Genomic DNA, 21,249 nt, shown 5'->3' on the forward strand with positions numbered 1-21,249 from the left:
AGTACATTATACCCAATGTTCATTATAACAATAAATTGCAGTGTGCTGGTAAGAGTGAAAAACATTGCCGCGATGCCATCTGTGCCCAACCACGCTGACGACGAAGACGACAACCTCAAGTGTGCAAACGAGGTGCTAGAGAAGAAGCCTGAACTGAACGCTTGTTTTATTTGTCTCGATTAAATACTGCTCTCCGCTCTTGTCTCAAGTGAGCCATGACACTGGTGGGGGTGCTAGGTATCGCATCATCGCCTAATGATAGGGACGACTCCTGCGAGTAGCCCTGCATCCAGCCATTCAAGACATCCACGTGTCGAGACACCTGTGCACCGCGCAAGCCGCCGCCTGTAAGGTCTGTGCCCGGAATTCAGCCTCTTGCAAGGAACTTTGTCAGCGACCTCACCAACTCAGGAGATGGCGCTTACAAATCCAACACAGGTGACTGTTCAAAACAATCTAGTCCCCACAAGCTTCCACAGTGACACGTATGAAGACGCCGAAGACTGGCTGGACCAGTACAAACGCGCAGCTAAGGTCAATCAGTGGCGTCCAGACCAGAAGCTTTCCACTGGGGTTCCAAAACCCCGAGGCACATTTGACAACGTGGGACGAATTTTGCCGTTGGCTACTTGATACTTTCGGAAGCACCGATCGCCGAGATAATGCCCAACGCCTTCTCGAGTTGTGCAATCAGAAGCCCAATAAAAATGTCTCCATGTTTGCCGAGGACATGTCTCGTTTGTTTCGCCGCGGGGATCCCAACATACCCGATTCGAAGAAGCTGAGCCATCTCATGCGCGGCATCAAAGAACAGCTATTCGCTGGTCTTGTGCGTAACCCGCCTACAACAGTGGAAGAATTCATTAAGGAAGCCGGTGCAATCGAGCGCGCGGTCCAGCAGCGTTGCTGGCAATACGAACGCCATCGAAAGAGTTCACTGTTGCTTCGGTCACTGAAGTTGTCCGCCAAGAAATCCGGCAAGCATTTGCATCACCTGAGCCACTCCCTGAACTGTGTCCCGAGCCACGCTTCAAGCCTCGCGCATACAGCTACGTCGATGCTGTTCGTCGCCCGCCTTCTACCGGGCCAGTACAGCAGTACCACCAGCGGCCACCTATTGCTGCCTGGATACAGAGGGAGCATTTCAGGCGACCCCAGCTTTGCAGGACCGACGTATGGTGCACTGCTGATCGCAGGCCATTGTGTTTTCACTGTGGTGAACCAGGGCACATTTATCGTTTTTGCCCTCGTAGCCAGGGTGGCATCCAGGAAATGTCACCTGCTACTCTGCGTCAGTGTCACTCGGGAACAAGGCAGCTCAGCTAATCTTCGGTTGCGCTCGCCGTCTCCGTTACGTTATTTTTCGCCAAACTGGCACAGTTTCACCGGTGTGGTAACAGGCCGCTCTCCAAGCCCACAGAAGGGAAACTCAAATCAGCGACCTTCGGGGGGGGGGGGGGGGGGGGGGGTGCAAGTCATTGAACCGCAAGAATACTCCATTATTACTGAGAAACGAGAAGAACAACCCGGAGAAATGGAACGCCGGCGAATTTGTGAGTGCCGACCTACTCTTAACGATTGATGAGCATGACGTGACGGCTTTAGTTGATACTGGCACAGACTTTTCGATAATGAGTGAGCAGTTGGCAGACTGGCTTAAGAAAGTCAAAATGCAATGAATGGGCCCTCATATTTGAGATGCCAGGGGCCAGATAATGATGTCTACAGGAAAATGTACTGCATGGCTCCAGATAGGAAACACAGCTTTTGTCGCCACTTTTGATTTTAAGAGGGTGCTGCAGATCACTCATCCTTGCAATAGACTTCTTGCAGGAGTACAGCGCCGTGATTAACATATGGGATGGCAAGATAACCTTGTCAACTAGTACAGACATGAGCCACGACGAAGAGTGTCAACGTACATCGTCACATGTCGCCGATGACAATGTCTGCATACTAACACTATCATGCAGTCTGTCTCCGTCAGTTGCGGAGAACAGTTTAACAAGGACGATGTAGCCGAACAACTACACTTCTGTTCCATCAAGGTGTTGCCATCGCTCGCAGTATCGTCAGCCTAATCGGTGGTCACACAGAGGTACTACTGACAAATTTCACCAATGAGCGCCAGCACATCAGTAAAGGCACCGCTGTGGCATACTTTGATGAAATTGACCACGTTCAACACTGCTTTGCTGTAAAAGAGGAATCGACCACCGATACGATGCCACATGCACCCGTCGTCGACGTTGACCCAGGTTTAGCGTCGCAACAGAAACAAAGTCTCAGGGAACTGCTTGACTATTTTAAGGACTGCTTCTCTACAACGTCCCGAGTGCGTCAAGCGCCACTGACAAAGCACCGCATCATTACGGAGGAAACAGCAATATCCATCCAACAACATCCGTATCACGTGGCTGAGAAAGAGCGTGAAGCAATACAGCAGCAAGTCAAGAAAATGCTAGAAGATGATGTCATCCAGTCGTCAAAAAACCCTTGGGCATCGCCCGTGGTACGCGTTAAGAAGGATGGTAGCTTGCGGTTTGGTATCGATTATCGCAAGCTCAATCAGGTTAAGAAAAAAGATGCGTATCCCTTACCACACATCGACGATTCCCTCTACAGGCTACGGCATGCACGTTACTTCTCATCAATGGACATAAATGGATACTGGCAAATAGAAGTCTGAGCTGAATCGTGAAAAGACTGCTTTTGTGACGCTTGATGGGCTCTATGAATTCAAAGTTCTCCCTTTTGATTTGTGCTCCGCCCCAGCCATGTTCCAAAGGCTAATGGATACTGTTCTCTCAGACCTTAAGTGGAAGACTTGCTTAGTGTACCTAGACGATGAGATTGTTTATTCTGCCACATTTGATGAACATCTCAGACGGCTTCGGTCAGTTCTTCAAGCCATACGGTCTGCTAGGCTTACCTTAAAACCTGAAAAGTGCCACTTTGGCTATGAAGAACTACAGTTTTTGGGCCACGTAAGTCGCAGGTGTCAGACCCGATCCTGAGAAAATCTCAGCCGTCGCGAAGTTTTCAAGGCCTACAGACAAGAAGGCAGTCAGACACTTCCTGGGCCTATACGCATATTACTGGCGATTTATTGCTGGTTTTGCACGCATCACCTCACCGCTGACCTGCCTAACCAGAGAAGACGTCACGTTTGTGTGGGGCGAGGAGCAGGAGGCGGCATTTAACGAGTGGCCGCACCGTCTACAAACTCCGCCTGTTCTTGCCCACTTTGACTTGGATGCGCCGACAATGATCCACACCGACGCCAATGACGTCGGTCTAGGCACCGTCCTTGTTCAGTGGCAAGACTGCGCTAAATGAGTCATCGCTTGCGCGAGTAGAACACCGTCACATGCCGAGTCTAACTACTCCACCACAGAGAAGGAATGCTTGGCTATAGTATGGGCAGTTACCAAGTTTCGCCTGTACATATACGGTTGCCAATTTCAAGTCATAAGTGACCACCATTCTCTCTGTTCATGGACAAACATGAAAGATCCATCTGCACGTTTGGCACGCTGGAGCCTATAGCTTCAAGAGTACGACATGACAGTGGTCTATAAATCGGGAAGGCAGCGCTTAGACGCTGACTGACTTTGCAGATCGCCAACCGAGTCGTCAGGTGGAGATGCATCTTCAGATTCATCAGCTCAATTACTGACGACTTAAAGCAACAAACTTGGAAAACCCAAAAACGAGGGCAAGAACAGAGCGCTTTGTCATGCTTTTTGTGATGCCATTACCTCACTGCCTGCTCACACCCGCCACCAATGCACCATCTCATCACAAATGGTCTCCACTTCGGTGTCTTGCACAAAACAGCGTACTCACCACGGGGCCCTGTGGCATTGGTCACAAAGGGGTGCGCTGGGGACTGGTGCAAAGCGGGTGCGAAGGGGGAAGGCCCCACAGCGGGAGGGGCAGCGGCACCCCCGAGCAGGAACTGCTGGAATGCCAGTGGGTGGAGACCCTGGGCCAGGGCCTGCTGCAGCATCTCAACGGATGGCCCACGGCCAGTGCTGCCACCAGCCACACCTTTCAGTCCACCAGCTGCTGCATAGCATGCAGATGGTCAGACAGTATGCCCACAAGTGGCATGACTGACAACACAGTAGTTGGGCTACACACACACACAGTGAAGTGTTTCTATAACAAAGCGCTTGGAACGTAGAAAATATTTCGTTTTGCAGGTACTAACCTGCGCACTTACTCTGGCTCCAATTGAGAGCAAGCTCTGCATCGTAGTGATAAGACTTGGAGCGCAGTTGGAATCAGCCTTAAGTTACTGCAAGGGGGCAAGCTTACTGTAAGGGGCAATGGGTCAACTGAGTGATGCAAGACATCCGAAAGAGTACACAATGTGTGCAGCTCTTCCAGCCACTCTTACGGCAGGGTGGCACTTCCCAGAAATGTTTTGTCAGCTGAGGAGCTTGCAGCACGTATGCCTCAGAGAAACCATCTTAAGAACTGTTTGGCAAATAAAGGCTTGCACACAACCTGGAGCATTCTGAACTTTCCAAGGAGTCTTCACCACAGTCATTACTTTTTTGGTTTACGCTTTATAAGAGATTTGCCCAGTGTTGTGCCAGCTGTCATGATCATCACTTTGCGCCCAAGTGGTAGCCACTTCGAGTGCCAATGGATGTTGTCCTACGGCTGTCGCTAGAAGCAGCTGTGTCAAACGCAGCACTTTACAGTTGCAATCTATCAGTCACCCGTGCCTTGCTCACTCACTGCTCTGCCATACCATTCGAGTCTGGCTAAATCAAACTCGCATCCCCACTAACACCACTCGCAGTGGTGTGAAAGTTTTCTGCTCTCACTGCACTGACCGTGGTGGGCTCGGGACGCAGCCATGGCAGCAGACTGGGGAGCCGCCGGGGCGCCGGCCGCCGCAGTCCTCATCATGCCCGGCAGCTTGATGGCGGGGTGGCCCTGCTGCTGCTGCCTCACTAGGCCAAGCACACCTGGTGGAGGAGGCCCCCTTTGCTGCTGGAGAAGGCGCTGCTGCTGCTGCTCGAATAGCTTGGCCATCATGTCCACCTCTCCACTGCTTCGCATGAGGCTGCCCGCAGCTGTATGTATGCAGACAAAACAGTGGGACAGAGGGTTGATTGATTCATCAGATTTGCAATGCCGAAGCTAAACTGGTAACTACCTAGGGTTCTGTAACATGCACCTAGATCAGTGCATGGGCATTTTCACATCCTGACCCCATCGAAACGCAGCTGCCTCAGCCAAATATATCTGCGGCACCATGCACCAAATGCAAGTTGCCAAACTACCACAGCGAGTAGCTGTTCAGTGGGTCCATGCAACTTTCAAGTGAAAGTGAGTTTCAAGGACATCCGAGACCCTGACGACACCTTTACAAGCACCAATGCCTCCTGTACTAGATGGCTGTCGCGGAGAGACTGCGCTCACAGCTGACCCTACTTCCTGTTGCGGCAGAAGTGACTATGCCTAGGCTGGCGTGTGCTCGACCAATGGCTTAACGAGAGACCACGGGTCCTGCCTCCTGGATCGCAACAGACGCCGCTAAAATCTCGGAGGCAGGAGAATGTGATTGAAGTTTGGAGCAGCCGCTGCAACTAGCGCTCGCAGCCGACTCGGGTGGAGAAGAGCAAAGGGGAGAGGACGGAACCAATTTCTCAGCTAACACGGCAGGCATCTAGTAAAGGAGGCATTGCAAGCACTAGAGCAGCATTATGTTTGACAGCTTGGAAACAAATGTCAAGAATTAGCATAACTTTTGCACATGAACGAGAAAAATAAAGCACGAACAGCACGAACAACCACTAAACGTAGCGGGAAAACTGCCCAAGCTGCTAAACTGATTGGTTTGGTTCACATCAACCTTCTTTATGGCCAGATTGCCAAGAAAAAAAACTAAGCTCAACCAAAAAATGAACAGAATTTTAAAGAGCTTGGTGAAACTCGTCTTGATATTGAAAGGCTTTGAAGGATCATTACAAAACCAGCATGCACCACTAAACAAGGCACGTTTAAGCAGCTATATTCAGAATATATTGCTACATTTCAGGTGACAACACCTGGCATCGTGCCTGATGGCAGAAATGGGCACGGGCTGATCTACAAGAGCAGTAGAATAAAGCTGACCGCAAGTTTTGTAGGTTTGTTCATTACGCGTTTTCTACTAGTCGTAGCCAATCCATGTGCTCCAAAAGCGACCAGTTAGGAGTATGGCACCAGAAGTAGAGACAATGGCAACTTTGACATCTTCAGTTATCACACCTAAATACGTATACAATTCAAAAACAGATGAACATGAACAAACAGCCAATTTTTACCAATACAGACAATGCAGATGATGAAGTGTACAATAAATGCCCACACTAAATGTAAGCACTGCAAGCTTTAGAAAGCCTAATTAGTATAATTTCATCTTTAGCGACATTTTGCTCGGATCCAGAGAATTCTAACTCAAACTATTCCAGCATCCTACTACCAAAAGTGAAGTTATGCAAATCAACAAAGTTTCAGGCCACATTTGTAACAGTGTGGCAAGACACGAAAACTAGTGAAGAAACCACAGAACTGGACAGAGCGTTTCATCATCTCGCGCCTGTCACAGGACACCCACTGCCAACAAAACTCATTTACAAGGGTCGCAGAGAAACTACAGAGCAAGGAAATAAAAACTTCACCACCAACCTACTCTCAGCAGAAAATTTCTCAGCACGTGTTTATAGTGCATCATCTCAGTTCAGTGACCGATCGTCGTCGTCTTCTTCATAGAACCCCTGCTGGTATGTTTTTCAAAGGACCGCATAAAAAAAAACACGTAACAGCCAGGAAAATGTAACATTGAGGAAGGCCCCAAATCGCCACAGCAAAGAAACAGCTCTGAACCAGTACAGTAAAAGCTCGTTAATTCACTACTCGTTAATTCGAAATTTCGGATAATTCGAATTAGTTGCCGCGGTCCGTCCCACAATGTATTGAAAGCAATATGTAACACATCCCGCTAATTCACCCTGAAATCCGCACCGCCACCGATAATTCGAACTCTGCATCATCGTGGATGAGGAGAGTGCTAGTGCGCGGGAGCACGCTGGCGTCGCCGCGCGGGTCGCGCAGCTTTGCTTTTTCGATCAGCAGCAAGGACAATAACACCCTCGCCACGCACTTTGTGTACGAGCGTGCGAGGTTAAGCCAGCGAACACGGCTCAATCTCGCGTGCGCGAGAGGGGAAGGTGGGGCGGAGCGCGCCCTCTCATGCTGCGCGCGAGGCAGGGGGTTGGCAGGGTACAGTGTGCTAGAATAGGGATTCTAGTACATTGTAGCAGGGGGGTGAGGCGAGGGAGGGACCGGGGAACGATCTTTGGCGGCTGCTGCTTACGGCGCGGCCATGCGGCCGCCGCATATTGAAAGCGATCTGCGACGTGGCCAAAGTGCGCGCCCGCGTGGGCCTCGTCTTCAAAGTGATCTGCGATGTTTGCAGAGTGCGCGTATTGCCGGTAGCTTCATATGCGATGTGCTTTCTACGTTTCGTTCGCGTTAAAGCGAGAGCTGTACGAACGTCAATTCGCTCGCTGCTACTGCTGCATGCCTTCACTACAGTGTTTTTCAGCGAGTTTCCACAGTCATAGAGCGAGATGCGTTCATGCTCACCTGTGCACGCGTGACACAGTGCTGATTCAGTTAGTAAGCGAATGCTTACAAGTTTATACAGTCAATAAAACTATTATCCTTACTTCGTATAGCTATCTACTAATTTTCTATCGCAATCGATGCTTCGCTTTACGCGCGAGACAGAGACTTTTTCTCCGCCCCAGTCAGCGCGACGAACGCGCGGATGGAGCAAGAGCCATTTCGACGACGGGCGCGTCGGACTGCGCTGGCCCCGTCCGGTTACGTTGGCTGCGCCAGAGCCTCGAAGTATAGACGTTCACGCCAACCTGACGTAGCGTGTGCGCACGTGCTCAGGCCACGTCAGACTATATACGCGCCTTAACCGAGCGATTTTTTTCTCCGACTTTCATTAGTTCGAATTTTGTATAATTCAAATTTTCATAGCATCCCCGTGGAATTCGAATTAACGAGCTTTTACTGTACAGCTATTAGTCATGCCACTAGTAGCAATGTATGAAGTGAACTTGCCTCTGCATCATTAAATTTGTGTGACCCACGCGTCTACATGCAAGATGCAAGAACATGGTAGAATGGCAACGCATCAAATGAGAACATAATACACAGGGGTGAATGGGCTTCAGAACACCACAGGGACAATGTGATATAGCAGCGTGGAAACGCAACAGCGATGGAAGTATCAATGGGGTTGCACTGTATCAACACGTCACCATTATGAACCAACCAACTAGACCAGCCACAAATACAGATCACACCAGACTCACCCTGCTGCTGAGATGGGTGCTGCTGAATAGGCTTGGGGTTTTTAGCATCAGACGAACTCTGTGGCTGGGCAGCTTGGTTGCCCTTTATGATGGCCCTGCCAATGGTGGGGGCCCGAGGCACTGTGCCATTGTTCATTCGATGCTGCTGCTGCTGCTGCCGAGACGTGCCATCACTGGATGTGGTTTCCCCATTGGCCTTGGGGCCACCTTTGTCAGAGGCTGCACAGTGAATCGAAAGCCACGTCGTCAACATGACCCAACGTCCTGCTCAAGGACAGGAGTGCTGACAGCAAGGGTGTTAGAGCCGTGCACAATAAGCAACAGCACAACGATGGTGCCTTGATCATTCTTTGAGAACTGCGCAGTATACAGCTATATGTGTGCATAAGGGTGCAGGTGCATTCAAATGCAGCTACGGGTGCAGGTATGACTTATGTTGGGCTCATAAGGGTAAGGCTAGCAATGACGATTTCCAGAAGATGTAAATGCCGCAAAAATCATTTCTCTTTTATAATTACTAGCATAGACAGTGCCAGGTATCCAACATGGAAAAATGCTTCGAACACACTAAAAACGAACTAGCAGCACTTTCGAAGCACTCCTGCAATTGCGCATGCTCTTGTTCTATACACTTGTGGCTGTGCTTGCATACCTGCTATTTTTGTACCATGACGCTCGATTTGAGTTTTGACTAACTATGGTCTTACTATGCCACACCATCACTGCACAGAACAACACAACATGAAAATGCTTACAGAAAGAGTGCCTGCCCATAAAATTTTAATCGCATGTATTGTGGCTTGACCAACTGCCACACTCTGAACAGGGAATGCACAAATGTGATGAATATTACTGCCCCTAGCATGGATTCACAGAACACGCAGGGTGCATGGCCACCCTACAAGGCGTACTCTGTACAACAAACGTACACATACCTTTTGGGTCTTGGCGCTCCATGTGCATTTTGCGCATCACCGATGTTGGAGTGAATGCAGCCATGGTGGGACTTAAGCCCTTGGATGGCGATGATCCCCTGTTTGTAGTCAAGCCTTGTGTCGTGGTCGGCGAACGCGTCCTGCAAACCACAACACAAGAATGCCAGTATCACCACAAGGTCACGCAAAGCACTTTGAGCTAGCCAGTTACCAAACTGCAATCAGCCTCGACGTGCTTCAGTGTAGTCCACTCGTGTGTGACAAACTGGCGGCAGCCCGGTAATTCGCGGTTATAGTAACCAGTACGTGGGTTTACGCATTACGCTTCGTGAAACTAAAATTTTTGCACTCCTAAGTGAGGGTGCAGGCCTCTTACATGAGTGAATTTGTGTTTGACTGTTTCCAATGTGACCTGTGTGGTTGGTAGTGCACTCGTTTTGACACCAGTCATTGCAATTCTGATGCCTCCAGGCACTTTAATCACATCCCAGAATACTTTTGATGCCATTAAAGAAATTAAGTGTCACAACTGCGCATTAATACAGTGGCAGAATTGCATTTTTATGTAGCATTAGGTAAGTAAGTGACAAATCAAGTGATAAATCCTCAGGCATCATGCAAGCCTAACAATAACAAGCTCAGCAAGCACAAAAGCAATGTATGGCTGAGTAACAGATGCCCCCCCCCCCTTTATAACAAGAGGAGTCTACACATTTCGTATAAAAAGTGATGTCCGAGAAGTGCATATTCACTGGATTCAGAGGGTTGCAATACAAGAAAATCTGCAAAACTGGCAGCAAAGAACCGCCTTCTACTCCAATGCATAATGCCAACTGCCCATCTACAGGTTTTAGGTGGTTATGAAATGTCTGGAACCTTTGGTAGAACGGTGGGCAAAGCAGACTAACTTACGTAGTCACGTGCTGCAGAGCTGACCTGCACAGCAAAATTAGACTTGATTACTTATACCATGCCACTAACAGACTTGCCAGGCTTACAATAGGAAAAACACTACAGTCAAAGCTGAAAGATACTGAAATTTAGTAAAATACAATAACCAATGCCTTGATGCCAACCTGTTATCTTTAACCCTTTGAGGGTTGATTTTTTTGCCATATGCGACCGCCCAGGGTAGATTTTTTTTATTGCAGATTCCAATTCTTCTTAGGGACTTCTTAAAAAATTTACGGCAACTTTTCTAGGGTGACCGTAAAGTGAGAAAATATTTTGCGTTGGTATATATGTACTCTTCATTCATGAATAACAACAATAAAAAAGGAAATAAACTTATAAGAATTGAAAATTTGAATTGTTATATTTCAAGGCTTTGAAAATGCGCACGCGAGAATATTTCGCAAGTCTCAAATGTTCCTGCTCTTATACTAATCTGTACATCCGTAGCATAATCGAACTGTGCAGGTGCGTGCACTGTGGTTGTGTGCCCGCTAACAAAGCAAAACGTGTGACAAACTTCCGCTAATCTTCATCTTATCGCCAACCAGAGGCAAGTAGTTTTCACAAATCTGAAAAAAAAAAAAAGAAAAAAAAAGAAGAAAGCAACGAAAACGCATGCACGGCAGCATCCTTCCTATGCGCACCCCCTTGAACACTAAACAAGCCAGAAACAAGCGGTCGCCCTTTGAGCGATTAGTAATGAGATAGCCATCAGTTTTGCAAGCGCAAGAAGCCAAAACCGCCCACGAAACGAAACCCAAACCTCTACCCGCACGCCAATGTGCAAGCGGTACTATACAGACGCGCGGTAGCGAACTAACGCTAAAACGAACCATGCAACGAAAACAGAGAGGGAGGTGCGCGAAAAAAAATTCCCTGTATTCCCACATAGTGGCTGCACATGACAAAAGGAAAAGTTATGAAATTGGCGCGCTCTTCAAACACACAGACGGCGCCGTAAATATACAGCATCGACCATTTTGGGCTTCGTTCGCGGCGACGTACATTTAAGTCATTGACCTTCGAAGGGTTAAAATAAGTCTATTTACAGTAGACAGCACAAAAGTAGCAGCAAACTTGGAACAGCAGCAAGTGACAGGCAACAGTGTTTTAAGACTGCAGCGGCTTTTTCGACAACTGGCTTCAATCCAATTTCGCCTCCTTCAGGAACTTCTCAGAATACGCTTGCTTGAAGCAAGTGTTGTTCTGGCATATGGCACCACAAAAGGGTGGCAGAAGTAGCATCACAACTTTTCTGTTTATGCATTTTGTGCAATCTTGTGCCACCCCATCTTTAGAGCCCATTGAAACTTGCATACAACTGATTTTTCACAGAACTTGATTAAGCAGTAGTAAAATCTAGAATGCACCGAAATTCAGGGTCGGCTGGTATGCTCAACATGTTGATCTCTTGTTAAAGCTTCACCAACATTGTTTTGTACTGATGTAAACAGGCACACCACTCTGTATTCCCAGTAAGAATGACTTGCACAACAGAAGCGAATGCTTATGAAGTTTATACATGACATTCTGGTAATGGCAGTTGAAATTTCAGATGCCTATATACAGTGGGACCCCTCTCATGTTATCCATGCAACTGAGAAAAGAACACCCTGGAAACTTATTGCACGAACATGCTGTTAAAATCCCGTGAACACCCTGTTACATATTCAAACACGAACACTATGCATGGCTCAGCCTTCATGGGTTTACAGTGACCCACTGATAATGTGGTCTCAACGGAGACCACCTAAAAGTACAAAATACCAGGTTCAGCAGAGAATGAGAGACTTGTTCCAAAAGTGGAAGCAAAAGGCATTTCTGGAATGTAACTTTTATGGATGCTTTATTTTTCGCAATATTTCGTGGGGCTAGCCCTGGATGATTTGGCATCTATGAGCGAAGGCTTCCTTGGCACATTGCGAAGCACATTTTATCACAGTGCCAGGGTCGCCCTCACCCGTCAATGTTGCTACGAAATTGATAGCAACTTTGAAGCGATGGTTTGAGATTACGGCCCAAGTTGGTCAATGCATGGCTGCCTGTGACCCGAGTCAGTCTATTTCGACCATTGTCACGCTGTCATTACAGGAAGTAGTCGAGGCACATAACTGAAATTGACCGAGCTGCAATAACTAAATGTTCACGGGTTTCTTGTAACAGTCATTGACCGACGCTTCCCTCGCGCAATCACCACTTGAAAATAAAGATGTCGCCTGGGATCGTGTAACTTTTTTTTACATGCAAATGAAAAACATCAAATTCAGCCAACAATGCAGCCTTTCAACGCTTAATTTGACACTTAATATGAAAACAGTAGAGAGAGTTTTTAAAGAGGAACCCTTGCATCTGCTGTTAATTAAAAGCCAAGTCCCAACAAGCCCAAGGTCTAGCTCCAGGTCCAACAGCGTTCTTTCACAAGGTACATTTGACTGGTCCTTAGTGCTCAGATTTTGTTTGCAGCAATTCAACCAGTGAACGGAGTCCAAAAAAAGCCTGCCCGAGCCAAACCTTCAGTTGTTCCCAAAGCAATCTGAGGAGCCACATGACCATAATTCTGTCAGATTTCGGTCACTCTTTCACCTCAAAGAAAGAGTGCCTCCAAGCACTCGAAGCTGGAGCATGGTGCTCTGAACGAACCAAGCAGGTGCATTTCTAGCACTCAATTTTGAGAAGCCAAATGCAATGTGCCCTGCCAGGATGCTCTGGCATCCTGGCAGGGCTCTAGGATTCTCAAAAGTGACCAGTCGAATGTACCAACAATTTCGCAGGCACGAGTGTGATGCCTGCGACACTGTTCAGTTTTGCGGCGAGTCAGCATGTTGCTCTGCAAGAGCGAACAGAGAGTGGCTCAAACACAAAAGAGTGCTGCAGGCACTTACGCTGGGATGAAGATGGGCTGGGGTCGGTGCGGGACAAAGGGAGCATGCAGGAACCATGCCAAGCGTCTAAGCACAGGAGGAAAGAGTTGACAGGAAGAAGGGAAAGTGAAGGCCACACAAACCACGGGAAAGGAGGCACAGAAGCATGCACGAGGTAAGATTAGTGTCCCACCACAGGCAGGCCAAGAACAGGCATCCTAAATGGGGAACATTATGGCCCAATTCACAAAGCCACAATCCATCCTGTCCTGTCACCACTGCAGCACCGGTTTCCGTCATGGAGAGAGCTTCCTCGCACCTTTTTTCCTCAAAAACTGGATATCAGCAATGTTTGTCAACAATCCCAATGTCTTCTGCGTCCCCGCTTTTGGGGAGAAACAGGTGACAAAAATGCTCCCCCCTAAGTGGTCCGATGATGGCGACGGGATGGGGCAGATGACAGCTGTGTGAATCAAACCTAAGTGGAGGATCTGCGATGGTGCTCCAATATAACCAACGTAGCACCACCTTTTTCATGCTGTGAGTTTCCTTTTGGACACTAAAAAAGGCTTTCAGGAATTTCTAACAGACAGCCGACCGTGGCTGGCAGTGAAGCTTGTCCAGAACAACCTACTATGCTTTGGATGAATGCAACGCAACTGGAAACGTAAACGCGACTGTGCATCCATCCTGCAAGCAGAGAAGCTTCATTGTTGATAAATCTACGAAGCATTTTCATAGGCAGCAGTGCGCAAGTGAACTAAATGTTTATGTAAATCAAATGCAGAAGGATGCTGCAGCTATACAAGCAGAGCAGTAGCCATTGCAGTTTCAAGTATAGTGGTTACTGAATTTAGCAGCTCTCTGGAGAGAGTTTCCCCAAACAGTGATACACAAAGAAAAACAAAGCACATAAGAAGACCGACCTCTGCGCCTCCTGCTGCTTGCGCAGGTTCTCCTTCTGCTTCTGGTCCTCGAGGATCTTCTTGAGAAGTGCCGTCTGAAGAATGGATTGCGTGTGCACCGCCAGCTCTTGCGGGGACGGCACACGCGGCCGTAGGCCCCCGCTCTGCAGCATAGGACAAAGTCACACACGAGACTGAGAAACCTTTCAAACCACCATGCAATTGGCAGCAGATGTCACAGGGATGCAAGACGGAACTTGCATACCTGTTGTGGAACACAGAGGCTATAGAAAGTGCTACTGAGCACACGGTTTCCTACAAAAATCACTACAGTGAAACCTAGTTACTACGAATGCCACATCAACAAACTTTTCAGCTTAATGAAAATTTCAGAAATCCCCTGCTGACTTCTTATGGTTTCAATGTAAAAATATTTCAGTACTACGAACTTCAGAATACCGAAGCTTTCAGAATAACGGTCGTTAGTTTCCGTGCCATGTTAACGCCTATGTACAACAAACTAATATTCAGAAATTCTTAGATTTCCGTGTATCCTTCACGGCAGCCGAAAAGAGTTGCAGAAAACAAGGTGCAAAAAGCAGATGCCACAGTGCACCTGGGACCTGGTCCCAGGTCAGAAAACCTGGGACGGTTAATAAAAAACACTGGAGAACTTTAAAAATCTATTACGGAGGTGACAATGCATCTGGCTTTGCGAGTGCATGCTCCACCCAGGCAAGTGTTGCTTAGCTACGGAGGCACGTCTCTTCCTTCTTTTGCCCTTCTTTATGTGCATGCCTCTTTCTTTTGCACTTCTATCTGCGGCTGCACTAGCTATGCGCATGGAAAAAGGTAACCTCCGTACTTGCGGGGATGCCATACGGTCACACTTTACGTTTTCCGGACTGTTTCACACGCTTGCGCTTTGGAATAGAGTTCAGGTGTCCGCCTTGAGCAAGACAGTTGCTGTGTTGACGGCAAGGAATGTGAAAAACAAACAAACAAGAAACATTGCACTTTGGAGGAGACATGGAGCTTCCTTTTTGTCAGTAGTTTTCTCAGAATCAGTGTCTGCTTTGCACGCGGCACTCTTATTATACAGTGGTGTGTGGCGACGGAATGTATGGAAAATAGCAACAGCGCAGGCGAAGAGCCAACGACGTTTTCATGGATAGCTCAAATGGTGGGAACTTATGGACTGGTGTATTGATAGGTGGAATGGTTAATCTTGGGGCTTTCACTATAATGACCTTTCAGAATAAACAATTTTTGGCGGTACCGCGTGATTCGTTATATTGAGATTTGACTGCAGATGGAATTCTGGTGCCACGTCTACAAGTGGATTTGCCTTAACGTTGTCCTTCTGGCTTAAAATGACTTTGCAAATTTACAAATTGATCCTTTTCAACAAGGTCTTTCATTACGAAATCAATTACTATGTTTGTGCATATGCACAAGCATAGTAACAGTTACTGCCGCAAGAACCTCTGAAGCTGCAAGCAGAAAAGTTAGGCAAATACATGCACTACAACCATCGCTCCCGTGGTAGCGGTAGTAGAATTCTTTCAGATGGCTAAAAGTCAGCGTTTATGCTTTGATTTTGTTGTCCACGTGTCTACACTGCAGAAAATGAGCCGCAAATCACTCGGAAAGAGTCTTCGCATCGCTGAATATACAGTCAAACCTCAATATATCGAACAGCGCGGTGATCGCAAAATAGTTTGATATAGCCAGAATTCGATATATAAAATCACGTAGAAAACACGTCAAAAACTAGCACAAATCAATCAATGAACCAATCGTGGCGCAATAGATACTCTCATGTAGCTTCAAACAAAGTATTTCGTTCGCTAAAAATACTGAAGCAGCGTAGCCAGCTTCATATTGGCAACCGCGTGCTTGACCACGGCGGCCTCAACATAGTCCAACCGGTCCACAAGAAACAGTCCAGTGCCTTCTATTGCGCCGCAGTAGCGGCGTGCAACGGCCAAAGCATCTACAGCCTCAGTTGCAGTCGGGAGCGGGGCAACATCAGCGCTTGCTGGATCAGCCTCGGCAGCGCCTTCGTTTGGCCGCTCAGCAGTCACTTCTGCCGGCATCTCCACGTGTTAACTCCGCCACTGTTCCACTGGTGTCGTCACCGCCAAAGAAGTCCTCAATGCACATGCTGTGTGGCTCAGCACCGACAAAGCGCTCCAACTGGCTCCAGGTTTCTTCGAGCTGGCATTCTTCCTCTGTGCCATCCAACATCAAATCTTCGGTTGCTTCCTCTGAAGCTTCTTCAATGCGGCTCACGAAACCCGCATGCCGAAAGCAGTGAACCATTGTCGACTGCTTGACGTTGTCCCACGAGGCTTTCAGCATTTGAATGGCACCCAAAAGATCTATCTTTAGCTCTTGGCCCATCCGCAGCTTGAGCAGCAAAATGTCGATCAGCCGACGTTTATAAATGGACTTGAAAGCGCAAATAATGCCCTGGTCCAATGGCTGCAGCTTCGACGTCATTTTCGGCGGTAAAAAATGAATTTCAATACTGCTCAGCTGGCCTTGGCCTTTATGTCACTCTTGTTTTTCAGCAGAGTGCTCAAAGTACTCCTTGGGTTGTTGAAAGCTAAGGCGACGCTCAACTTCTTTTCTCCATTTTCAACGCGCTGCATCACTTCCAATTTCGCAGCAAATGTCAGGGACGTCCGCTTCTTCGCGTTTGCAGCCATCACACCAACCACGACAGGCCTAAGCCACACATACACTAACGACTGGCGTAGCACAAGCGGCAGCACCGAGACACACATGTCATTGACGTTGTCCAACTAGCCAAGCTGGCCAAGCCACGGCCATGCCAAGCCGCCGTGTGCGTACGCCGCTACGTTCAAATGACGCCCTCGGCGCAACCGATGTGTGCAGCTGTTGTACGCAGCAGTCTGGAACGCCCATCGCGCCGCCATCTTCGAGAGTATTGCGGGAAAGCTCGCCTCCTGTCAACAGAGCACACTTGGTCTGGGGCAGCGGAGTTCGATATATCCATTTTACATCCGGCCGCGTTCAAAATAAAAAATTAAAAGTGCATGCGTTCTTCCACGTGACATAGAAAGTGTTCAATATACGCAATAATTCGATATATCCGTGTTCGATATATCGAGGTTTGACTGTAATAGCCATAGGACACAAAACATGCACAAGTAACCGACAATAAATTTACAGGGTAGTCAACACTCACATGAACCTGCAGAGTGTTTGAAGACTGCACTGGGGCACCAGGCGTGGGTCCTGCCACAGGAGGAATGGGCGACGGGTGCTGGCCAAACACTGCGGTACCACAAAACATTTTGCGTCAGACAACAGGTAGGAAAGGTGCCCATTACAGTACAACCTTGTTAATTCAGATTTCTAGGACCAAAATAAGTGCAAATTAACCAAATATTGAATTATCGAAGGTACTAAAATAATGCTTACTATGTCAACACCATTTTATTTGGTGAATGAATCAGCAAATACAGTTTCTATTTTGCACGAAAGCAGTGCGGACGCTGCAATTCTCATCATCTTGCAACTTATTGGCGCTCGCATTGGTTAAGGCCTCTGGACTTATCCACAGAGCGGCCACAGTGCATGCGTTCATTTGAGACGATTTTCACTGTTGCGCGCACATCCCGATTATTTTTTCACCAGTGAGCTGGTCACCCACAAATCGTCCGTCCATTACGATATAGCCGATGCTCATCATCGACACCTTTGCACCAACGAAACTGTTTGCCACAACTGCTGTGGAAGAAACCGCGGCACAATCGTGGACGGCAATCCTGTAGTTCTAAAGGCATGCAGCGAATGTGCAGTTATGGGCAGCAGTAAGCACAAGAATGAAGACTTTAAAGGCACTCATAGGCACAAAGCATTCCTGCATTGCTGTCATTCACATATGCCGCTTCGTTTCCGTTTGACGCTAGAGAAGTTTTTGCTCCTTTGCGTCACACATTTGCAGTACTCCAAGAGTTGTCCGAACTAACCAGTGTGCAGCCAAAGACGTCTGAACTAATGAGAGTTTGATTGCATTAAATGATGTATACATCTGCCGGGACCAGAGAACGAGTCTGAATTATGAAATTTTCTGAATTAACGAGGTTTTACTGTATATGTATAAGCCAGCACCACTACAGACCTGAAAAGCTGCAGTTGCATTCACAGTGGCTCAAACCTTGACCTCAAGTGTGTCCCCCTTTGTGCTTATGGCAGAGAATCGGTGAATAGACCATCGCAACGAGTTGTCAGTGCAGATTCACAAACGAGGCACTTGCGAGTGACAGTGATGCTTGACAACAACATTCAGAAAAAATGCCTACAGACTGTGGCACAGCAAGACATGATGGCACACTTCACTGCCAAAACAGTGAAGCTCTCAGCAATGCCACGCTACCATGGCTTGACCAACAAGGGCACAAAAACCATCTCAAGTTAAATGCAGTAGAAATAATCCGGTCTGCCAAAGTAATTACAATGAAATCTTCAATTAAATCTCTTTATTCGAATTGATGAATTGTTCGAACTGATCAGTCGGTGCCGACAGACTTACGTGCATTTGACCAGGAAAGAAGTCCCGCAAATTTGAACTTCTGGAACTGCACAATGGTTATTTCTAACAAAATTTCCACATTCGCCAAGTGATCTGTAATTTCAGAGACAGTTCTTCCAAAAATGCATGGCAAGGCACTAGGTCTTTGCGATACAGTACAGTTGCCGACTGGTACTTTGGACAGCTTCGAGGGTACTTCAGACACTTTACAGCGGGCCACTCGAGAATATGGACCGTCTCGCTACATCTGCACGACCACATGCCAATGCAGCGCCCAAGTTAAACAAGTCGAGTAGAAAAGCAGTACAAAACTTGAGTTCCCTGAAAAGTGGTCGTATCAGTAGTTCGTTATGTGTGCACTCACCCTTCAATACGCGAAAAAATTACCGGCACTGTAGCTGGCGTCGACAGTTACGATTGGACACAACTTGAGTCAGAAAAAAGGTTTTTCAGTACTTTTATTTTAATTTGCAGAACTCTTGCACATATAACTGCAAGTTCACGTTAAATACTTCATCTAAAGCACAAAACTCAGAGTCATAGCCCCTTCGAAACTGAGCAGGCTGGCTAAGATCACCTGCCATAGCGAAACTACGACCGCACCTGCTGCCATTTTTTTCTTCGAGATTGCTATATATTTTGCCGTCAATGGACGAGTGAATTCTGCCTACGACAGAGAAGCCTTGTTGCGTGAAAGCGGAAAGTAGAGAGACATGCCAGCATTTTGCAAAGATCTCACCGTTAGAGCTGTAGCACTGGCCCCACGCACACAGAGAGCTACGAAGTTTTTTTATCTAGCTTCAGCCAAAAATGTGCCAAGTGCCAAAGGTAGAACGCCACCACGAACCATTATCAGCAACAACATAAATGAAGCATCGTTGAACCGCAACTGCAGATTTTTCTGCAACTTTGCAAGGCAGTGGCACGTCGTGCCATGTCTCCACCGACTGGGGTCGCACGCATATCGACAGCAACACTTTAGCTGCAGTTGGTTCAAATCAACCCAAATAGTGCGCATAATGTAGTGTGCCACACGGAGAAGTACGCAAGAACGAGAGAGTCACCACCGTATCTTGGTTTGCCCATCTTGAGAGATCGCGCGCACGCATGGGTGAACCCCATGCTAGTGCACCGCTTCGCACTGAAGTGCGCTGGCGAAATGCCTTAAAAGCACTGTTGCGCTACCAAGGCTGATACAAGAAGCTTTCCTCTCGGCTTCTGAAACCCGCGGGCACACGTGTGGCACACACTCATCCTGGCGGTCAGACTGGAGCGAAGGTGGGGGGTGCACTGCCGTGCGCCCAGTTCGATCGTGCTTCTGCGCTTTGGAACTGCGCCCCACGTTTACAGACACCGGGCTTTAAGTGTTCGTTTGTAGCTGTACAGCGCTTTTGAAAATGTTTGCGATATCTCTGGGCGAACTTTGAAAACGCAGGATGTGAAAATTGTAAATGTCGTGAAGTGTGGTCGTAACCGATAGGTCGTTATAGGTGGGTTCGACTGTATTTTGATACATTTCCGGCACCTCCTCGAAACAAAGTAACCACCTGCCAAATCTAATCTATCCAGTCACAGTAGGCTTTGTCCAAGTCACGTGAGGAATGAAGACATTTTCTGGTGAATTTGATATTTTTAACTTCGTTTATTTGGACACTTGGGCACCCTCATCAGTTTCCAAATATCAGTTGGCGACTGTTGCACGCTATACCACGCACATCATCAAGCAATGAAATCTTGATACAATAAACTTCTGGGGACCGTGGTAAAGTGTTTGTTATTCTGAAAGATTGTTATAGTGAAAGCCCTGAAATTAACCATTCTGCCTATCAATTTATCAGTTCATAAGTTGTCGCCATATGAGCTATCCACGAAAACGTCACTGTTGGCTCTCGGCATGCGTTGTTGCTCTCGCAGCGCCCTATAATAACAGTGATGCACACAAAACAGACTCTGATGCCACTGATGCTTAGACTTTAGTATCCAGCCATATGTCTTTATAAACAATAGGCGATTAATTTTAATGATATCTGGATCCACTCAGTCAATTTAAAAATTACATTTTTGACATCAGCATGAGAAACTGTCTGGGTGACAATTTTTATTAAATTTAGTAAAAAAAAAAAAGTTTCCGAACGCCTCTTCCTCCCTTAATGAAGTTCCACTGTATTTTTGCAGCTAACATTGAGTTGCATTTCCAAGCCAACTTCCCCACATGTGCCTACCAAGTGGAGAGGGAACTCGACGTGGGTCCTGTGGGCCACCTGGCAGGGGAGACGGGCAGGGGGCCAGCAGCCCCAACTGCTGGGTGGGCGACGGCCGCTGGGTGGTCACCACAGGTGGTGGTGGCTTCAGCAGGCTGTTCAGCATCTCCTGCTGCTGTTGCTGCCGAAGCATGGCTGCTGCAGCTGCGGCTGCACATGCATGCACACACAATACCTTAGAAGGAACCCAATGTTCGTGTCAGCGAAAGAGCAACAACCCCTTCAGTCACAGCGTCCACATTTGCAGACGCGACCCATCTTTGCCATTTCTATGCAGTGGTAGCAAAGGACAGAGTACCAACATTAATCTTAGGGCGAATTGAACATTGATAACCTAAATTACGTCTATTTTACTTCCGAGTGATATGTA

The 21,249-nt window shown here is 47.6% G+C and overlaps 1 protein-coding gene across 2 annotated transcripts in view; it reads right to left on the reverse strand.

The window, feature by feature from the left end:
• The window catches only part of LOC126525061 (uncharacterized), a 72,317-nt gene that overhangs the window by 12,885 nt on the left and 38,183 nt on the right, over positions 1-21,249 (reverse strand). Inside the window, exons 11-17 of one of the 2 annotated variants that reach the window (XM_055067512.2) lie at positions 20,841-21,029; positions 17,269-17,357; positions 14,073-14,215; positions 9,332-9,471; positions 8,397-8,615; positions 4,851-5,093; positions 3,850-4,068 (exon numbers count right to left, since the gene is read on the reverse strand). In XM_055067512.2, coding sequence (XP_054923487.2) covers positions 3,850-4,068; positions 4,851-5,093; positions 8,397-8,615; positions 9,332-9,471; positions 14,073-14,215; positions 17,269-17,357; positions 20,841-21,029 — 1,242 coding nt within the window. Of the gene's footprint in view, positions 1-3,849; positions 4,072-4,850; positions 5,094-8,396; positions 8,616-9,331; positions 9,472-14,072; positions 14,216-17,268; positions 17,358-20,840; positions 21,030-21,249 lie in introns of both variants that reach the window. The other variant, XM_050173118.3, reaches the window with a different exon arrangement.

This window comes from Dermacentor andersoni, chromosome 3 (genome assembly GCF_023375885.2).
Source record: "Dermacentor andersoni chromosome 3, qqDerAnde1_hic_scaffold, whole genome shotgun sequence".
NCBI lineage: Eukaryota > Metazoa > Arthropoda > Arachnida > Ixodida > Ixodidae > Dermacentor > Dermacentor andersoni.